The 8,257-nt window shown below is 32.8% G+C and overlaps 1 protein-coding gene across 2 annotated transcripts; it reads right to left on the reverse strand.

Moving 5' to 3' along the window:
* Window positions 1–32: 32 nt before the first annotated feature.
* LOC126858175 (mediator of RNA polymerase II transcription subunit 23) lies at window positions 33–7,357 on the reverse strand. Of its 2 annotated transcripts, none has more exons than XM_050608276.1 (12): window positions 7,179–7,357; window positions 6,809–6,871; window positions 6,362–6,606; window positions 6,142–6,274; window positions 5,841–6,023; window positions 4,954–5,238; window positions 2,600–4,745; window positions 2,149–2,388; window positions 1,724–1,883; window positions 1,323–1,610; window positions 967–1,173; window positions 33–519 (listed from the first exon to the last, which is right to left on the reverse strand). In XM_050608276.1, the coding sequence occupies exons 2-12, from the start codon at window positions 6,851–6,853 to the stop codon at window positions 381–383; spliced, it is 4,071 nt and encodes a 1,356-aa protein (XP_050464233.1). In that variant the 5' UTR covers window positions 6,854–6,871; window positions 7,179–7,357; the 3' UTR covers window positions 33–380. The 2 variants fall into 2 exon arrangements, with proteins under 2 accessions (XP_050464233.1, XP_050464232.1); XM_050608275.1 differs by having other exon boundaries at window positions 4,954–5,241.
* Window positions 7,358–8,257: the final 900 nt, after the last annotated feature.

Raw genomic sequence — 8,257 nt, forward strand, 5'->3', positions numbered from 1 at the left:
TAATATACAATTAATACATTACATTACGAAAATTTTTTTTTAATATTTAATATATAAAAAGATTATTTAAAAAGTGCAAGTTTATCTGAAAAGTTTATTTTGAAAAGAACAAACTTATAAATTAGAAAATATATCAAAAAAAAGCAATAGTCAAACACACATTTTATTTTTCACGTATATAATCGATTATATCAAGTACAAGATAAACATTTCGTAGAATAAAAGAAATATACATTTCTTATATTTATTTATATTTCGCGTTAATAATTCTTATTCAATACTTTGCAATAACCGGATTAATTCTGGATTAATATTTAATCCAGAATACCGAATTATATATGTCACTGCATTATTCCCGTAGTAGTGGGAATAACTGTATCTCAGGACGTATGGATTTTTTCTATATTTATGTGAGCGATGAAACGCAGCCTCATTTGCAATGCAGGCCTCAGTCTTCGTATAATACATTCCACTTCATTTTTCATCATATCACCAACAAACATGTACTTGATGTGATACCTATTGTAGTCATTAAGGAAGATATGTGAAGATAAATAAAAAGGATACATGTATGTATTGATCTTATCATAAAAATATTTAATCTGATAAAAATATTAGGGAACGAGATCCAATATATTTTCCGAGTGAAATTTTATAGAAATGCATTATTCTTGATTTTATATAACCTCATTACTACTTTACATGTACTTTTTATAATCTTTATCTATATCAGATGAAAAATAAATAATAAGATATTTGGTAAAACTTATTAAAAGTGCTCTACACACAGACAAATGCTCGCATGGTGCGTTAAATTTTTGTGATATTAGAACAAAGAAAATTGTATTAAACAAATTGTATTAAATTAAGAGATCAATAAAGCTTTAATGTAAAAAACATAAATCTGAATTTTCGCGGACATTAAGAGCCAACAGGTCAAAAATTGTGTATATATATAAAGGATACAATAAGTCACAAATGGGATCCATATAATTTAAATGTGCTTGAGTGTGGTCAACTCGTTCCAACATCTCATATAGAGAGACGGCAAGTTCAACTACGCAATGTGGTCGTTCCGCATTAAATCTCGTTAATGTAGGACCAATCAAGTGGCAAGCATATATCAATTGTTCTTCACTGCTCACAACTGGCTGCAATTTTTCTTTAATAAACCTATAAAGAAATATTTTTTCATTAATTTATAATTTATAAGAATACATGATATAAAATAACGAGTGCACGAAAATGCTATAATAGAATTTCTATTTCTGAAAGCTTCGAAAACATTAAACCTATTCATTTTATATGAATCCGGTACTTACTGAGGCATTGTTGTAATCTGTCCTACACCTGCATGATGCCACACTGAATGTGCCAGTGCGAGCATGTAACTGTATTTATTTTCTAGTAAACTATTATGTGTAGTGTTAAAATTGAACATTTGAAATGGCGTCAAGTTATTGTATTGCCAATTAGCCAGACCGGGACTGCTGATGGTCTCCACTAAACGCTCATGTAACGCTGACCAGTAACATTCCGGTAGCGCCGCTAGCAGCAAACCGACACAATTTATCCACAAATGTATCTCATCCGATGGTACAACGGTATATCTGTATATAGGATAAAAAATAATAAAGTTATACATGAAACAATTCGGTGATTACAATCACGCTGAATTAGTAATATGATTTTAAGCAATTTGAAAATAAAAAAACAACAGTACCCTTTAGCAACAACGTCCAATAAAGAATTAGCTACTAAATTTGCAGCAACTGGAAGAGCCATAAGTTCCACACAGGTCACATATAATGCATGTGCTGCTGGATTTGGAAATTCGTTGAACCTCCAATCGGTAGCAGGAAAATGAGCCGTGCCAGACATTGCTTTAACATACATGTTCAGTTAAAATGAATCACTTATTATGTCTATCATCTCATTTATAATTTCATCTTTGTTAAGGAAAATTTCAAAATTTTTTAAAGTTTATGTTAATATGAAAATAAATAAACTTTTGATTCATTTTTAATCTTTGGAAAAAAAGAAACTTTATAATTGTAAACACAAAAAGCTACATCTTTTTCAGATGCAAAATCAATAAAATAAAGACATAACTTAACTCGCGTGTAAAAAAAACTTTTGTTGCCTTACTTTCTACGATTCTTTGTACAAGACGAATGTAATAATCCAATTCTGGTATCCACTGCACTGCTTCCTCATTAAAGAGCGTCATATATTTTTGATAAGCTTCAGAAAGCGCCCATCCTGGTGCTCTGATTTCCCGCAATGATCCCAAAACAGCAGACACTAATCGACGTTTCAGCAATGGTCGATCTCGTAATTTTCTTTCGTAATAATGTAATGTATTGTAAAGGTATGTGACAGGTCGATCTAAAAACATTAATAAATCATAATTATTTCTGATAAAAATTAATTTTGATTTGCTATGTAATCTGCGCATTATCAAAAAAAGTATTTGTAATTGTAATTTCTAATTGTAAAACAGGAAAAGTATACTTAAACAGACTCGAACAATTTATTAATCGTCACACAAAACAATAAAAAGTTTTCGATATCGTTTTGCAAAGATGATTTAACGTACCGTGAAATTTATACAAACAGCCCAAATGTTCTAACAATATCTCTAAACTTTTGATAACAGGTGGAATCTCCAGATACCGATGCACTACTATGTCAAAAACTGGCAAGAAACGAAGACACACATTCCCAAAGTATACAGGTAAACTTTGATATTGACTAGGTCCGCCGCTAGTTTGTTCCATAATGCCCTCAGGCGCGAACTTCTCCGGAAACTTCCTATGAAAGGCGAGATGTTTTTCATGCCAATTCGATTGCTTCCAATGCTCTGGTGAGTTCTCCTTGACAAATTCTTGCAATCGATTTCTAAACTCCGCCGCTTTCAACAGCAACAGCTGTATAATAAAAAAACATACTTGTGCTTCGTTACCTTCTTGAGTTCTTAATGCCAAACAAAGTATCAATCTATCAATAGTCACTATATTATACTTCCAGATCATATCATTGATACTATCGACGCACTTGTTAACATGCTGACCGGCAACGCTGTTCGCGAATTCAAACACTAAGTAATCACAGAATTTTCTAAGATGAGCCGACAGTGCCCTGGCGCCGATTCTCTCGAGAATTTTGTATGCGATAGGACTGATACAATCGGTTTTTAATATCATCTTCCATAGAACGCATAGGAACAACGGTGGCGTACCGGGCACGGAGAAGTGCGCGATAATGTCGTTCTCATTGCTCATGGATGACCAATTTCTATACTCTTCCTCAACTGCTTTGTTAATCTGCTGCTTGTTCTCCTTCGCTATGCTATTCTGCTGGAAGAATTCACTCAGCACTGGTGGGAAGCACTGCAGGGTATGATTCGCCCAGGAATGCGGTGTGTTTTGCATGATAGTGTTCAACAATTCCTTGCACCATGTGCCACTGAGACTGTCGGCACCTGTACCGGTTACGTGCATGGAACGCGCTAGCGTTAACACCAACGCCCGATTGAGCTCCTCCGATTCTGCTGATACGAGGGTCTTCGGCTCCGACAAAAACCTAGATAGTTGCGGTTGCACTTCTGCTGAACCCAGGCCAGTGATCAGTCGTAGAGCCGTGCTCTCGACACATAGATGAAGCTGCGTTTGATTGGTTTGTGGCACCGCAGCAAGGCTATGAAGGTGCGACAATAACTGAACTCTGTAATGTGGCTGGATGTGATGCATTCTGTAACTGAACATCTCTAGCAAGGTGTATAGCGTACCCCAAGCATGCGATTTGAAGACTGTCGGTAGCAACTGACTAATAAATCCCTTGATGCCAAGACTCTCAATCTCTGTGTATACCAATAATCTGCTATAGGTTTCAACAAGTGCCGGTGCCAATGCCATATTGCTCTTGGATTGCGCTAACTTGATCACATGCGTGACAATGCTGTGAATCAAGCTCATCTTAGAGTGTACGGTTAATGAATCCAAGATAGACATCGAGAGCGGTGTCGTTGGACCGTTTGCTAGCGCCGCGGTATTCTGCAAAGTTTGCAAAGGTTGCTGCTGCTGATTCTTTTGTGTACCCAGAATAGTATCAACTAGGGCCGCCATCGGTCTACTAAAATATTCTTGATTTGTCGAATAAGCGTTGCATAACAGTGCGATTCGATAGTCCGAACCCATACAAAGAGACGTGTTTGGCATAACTAGATGTTGCAAGAACTCATGATGGACCTTCAGCGTGTGCGGTATAGGTCTGTGAATGTTGGAGACTGGTTCGGACTGAGCTTTCTTTAGCAAGTGTATCCAAATGCATGTAATGGCCATTTGATGAGTGCACAATGCTTGCGTATAATCCGGGACTGGTAAGGGCTCCTTCTCCGGATAAAGAAGATCGTACAGTTTTAGTACAGGCAAGAAATTTGACAATGGATTTCGTTGGATGCTGCCGGAAATAAATTGCAGAAGGACCCACATCAGATGATCCCTGCCCTTTCTTAAGTCTCTACCTGCCAATTTATCGTGTATCGCCATAACAATACTTGGGAAACACGCGAATTGGAAGAGGATGAAATAAATGAGCTGCGAGGATAGATGCAACCACACCCAATGATTAGCAACGGTCCCGTCCGTTCCTTCAGCCGGTAAAGATTCGTTCTCGGCCCGTTCCATCGCGAGTATGACTAGTTCCACCAACTGTTCCTCCAAGACAATGCATCGTTGTTTATGCTATTAAAAATATATTAATGTTATTATACAATGCTTTCTAAAATCATTATACAATACAATAACTTGAGAAATAGATTCAATATATAAAACTAAAACCTTACATAAACATATCTAATTCTTTTTTCTTATTTTCCTCTTTCAATAATTTTTGCATATTATCAACGTCTATGTTTATATCTCATATATATTTTGACTTGAACAGTCTTACCTGTTTTTGTAAACCTAACATCGAACAGACCATATCTCTGCTATATGGCTGTTCCAGAACATATCGAAGCAATTCTGTTTGAGGTTTAAGTAAATCTGGATCATAAGGTAGGTTTCCTTTCAAAGAAAATTTCAATGTAGTAGGATCCAGCAACCAGGGATTGATTAAGTGATCTGCATATCCTGTATGTTCAACTACTGGTAACATCTTTGAATGCCCTACTATAGATACCATTTGCGCAGTGTTTCGAAAACTTTCAACAAAATTAGAGAGCAATTTTGCCAGCTTCTGGAACAAATATATATATATATTTGTAAAATTAAACAGCAAAAAAGTAATATTTTCTTTACAAATTTTATAAAATATTTGAAGCAATTTCATAAATTATCTTTATTCAATAATATTCATAAAATATTTCAATTTGTTAGTTAAGAAATCAATTATTTTAAGAAATTAATTACTTTTGTGTCTTTAATCAATTATTATTAAAAAGAATTAATCTATTTATTATCTTATTAATAACAAAGTAGCTTATTAATTAATAATTTAATGAAAATGTTTAAAATTGTTATGGTTCCACAAAATTGCATTTTTACATATACATATATACACACACACACACACACACACACACACACACACACACACACACACACCACACACACACACATACACACACACACCACACACACACACACACACACACACACACACACACAACACACACATTTCAATTCTACAAATCTTGTTAAAGTATATATTTTAAGAAATATTTTAATGTACAACCAAATTTTTGGCACAAATCTTATATAATTCCTAAATGTTAGAAATGTAATATTTTCATAATACTTTAAATATTATTAAATTTAATTACTTGTATTACTTACCCAATGAGGCCAGTTTTTGCTATCAGGATAAGCTTTCTGTATCTCATTAACAATAAAATAACCTGGCAGTAAGCACGCATTTCTATCAAAAATATATTCAATAACATTCTCTAAAGCTTTTAATTGTGGTTGAACTGATGCATTTAATCGTGCTGGTATAGTTTGTGCTTTTTCTTTGCATCCCTAGTATAAAACAAGATATAAAAAATAAACATATTTTTGTAAATAATTTAAATATTCAATAATGTTCTGCATACACATTAAAAATATGACCAATAATAATTTATTAATAAGTACGTACTTTCATGATCTCTCTCACTCCTTTATAATCAACTCCACCAATAATATGTCGAATAAGAACAAAGCACTCAACCCAAAAGTCTTCCAATTGATATTGTAATTTATCACAACTCAATATACATTCACATACTAATCTGAAAAGATTCACAAAAAACAATTTAATATGCTAAAATGAAAATAAAGAAATAAAGACAAAAACTTTTATTTATCTAAAAATATACCTAGCAGGCAAAAAATTTGATTGCACTAAGTTTTGTAACAGCGATAGTAATAACTGTAATCGTCTATGATTAGTCATAGCTGCTGCCATTGAAAGAAATTGACGAACAGCAGCTTCTTGCTGTTCCTTTGTTAATCCAGTCATAACTCCTTTTAGTTCGTTTTGCCATGTTGTTATTTTCTCGCTTTCATTGTTAGGCTGATGAACAAGAACGCAACTAAATGCTTCCTCTATCGCTTCTACTTTCTGAAATATATAAAAAATATATAAAAATATATAAAATACAATATATAAAAAAAAAGAAAAAAATTGCTACATCTCTTATTAATATCTTTTTATATCTTAATCTTTAAAATTAAGATTATATTCAAAATTCAACAAAATTATGAACAAAGAAAAAATAAACACATATGTATCATGCCTAAGAATAATATCTTTTAACACTTACCAAGATATCATTTACTATACTTGCAATCTGCGTCTCGCTACTCATCTTCTCAACTGTATGTATCTGTAATCACACAAAATTTTAATTAATAAGTCAAATATAATTTTTAAAAAATCGATTAAATCCCAGATAGTACAGAAAAGCCAATAGACATTTTAAAGATGTTTAAAAGACAATAAGATGTCTTTAAATTGTCTTTTACAGATATATCTGAGATATTTCTTAAAAATCGTAAATATTTTGTTTTTCTCTTTATACTTTTCTAAAAACAAATGTATTTTATTAATAGATAGTTAAAAAAATGATAGGATTATAAGATTTATAATATAAAAAGATTTATAATTATAAGAAGATTAAACAATATATTTACCAATCACACATAACCGATCTGTCAAAACTATCCCAACTCCTATCTTGAACAAAGTTTATTTATAATTCACATAATTCGTTATAGGGCATAGGGTTTAGGGCTCTTGCACCTTGCATCTTGCACACGGATGTATATGTGTGATCAACGTCGCATTAGCCAATCAACTATTCGTCTATAGGATAGGCTCCTAAGCTTCGAAGAAAGCTGACATAGAATCGCTTCACTTCCGGTTTAGATATTTTCGCGTCTGATGCATCGCAATACCTAGACATTTATACATCATGATTATTGATTCCGCAGCATATAAAATACATATAATTACGTTTCCCTAAACTTAAAACGGACCAATCACAGTTAATCCTCTGAATAATAAAATGACTCTGATTGGCCAGCCTTAGACCTACGGATGTATTAAATCCGACATGTAAACATAATCATTGAAATTTGATCAATCAAGACAAAGAAATTTTAGCTTGTTTTGTGTTCTGATTAATCAAAAATTTCAATCTTTAATCTTCAATCTACATATAAACTATATTTATACTTTTAGTTATTAGTCAATGATGTGTCGTTTCTATTTTGGACAATGGATGTAAAAGTCGGAGAAAAATTACAATTCTATATCTTTATATAATATATGTAATCTAAAGAATTCTACCATATATGTACTGTGGCCGTGTTCCAAAATTCTCTGTGAAAGACGTTGTCTTAAGGTACGTGTCAAATTTGTAAAAAAAAGGGTGGTGTTAGGCCCTTTACTTAGCAATGTTAAAAATAATCTACATTATTTTACAAATTAATGAATTATAAATAAATAATTAAGAAATTAATTTAAAAATTACTTAAAAAATAATTATAATTAGTTGAAGAAAACTTCTGGCATTAAACATATTATTGTAAACAATGTCTATACACAAATATGTTACGAGATGCGCCATCACTGGATTTCTCTACTACTGGACTGCGCATGCGCGAGAAAGCGTCCCCGAGAACAACACTGACTAGCAGTGAATTTTAGAACACAGCTTATATAGATTCGATTTCTATGATATTTCTATGGTACTTCTATGTAACTCTTG

The sequence above is a fragment of the Cataglyphis hispanica genome, chromosome 24 (genome assembly GCF_021464435.1).
Source record: "Cataglyphis hispanica isolate Lineage 1 chromosome 24, ULB_Chis1_1.0, whole genome shotgun sequence".
Lineage (NCBI taxonomy): Eukaryota > Metazoa > Arthropoda > Insecta > Hymenoptera > Formicidae > Cataglyphis > Cataglyphis hispanica.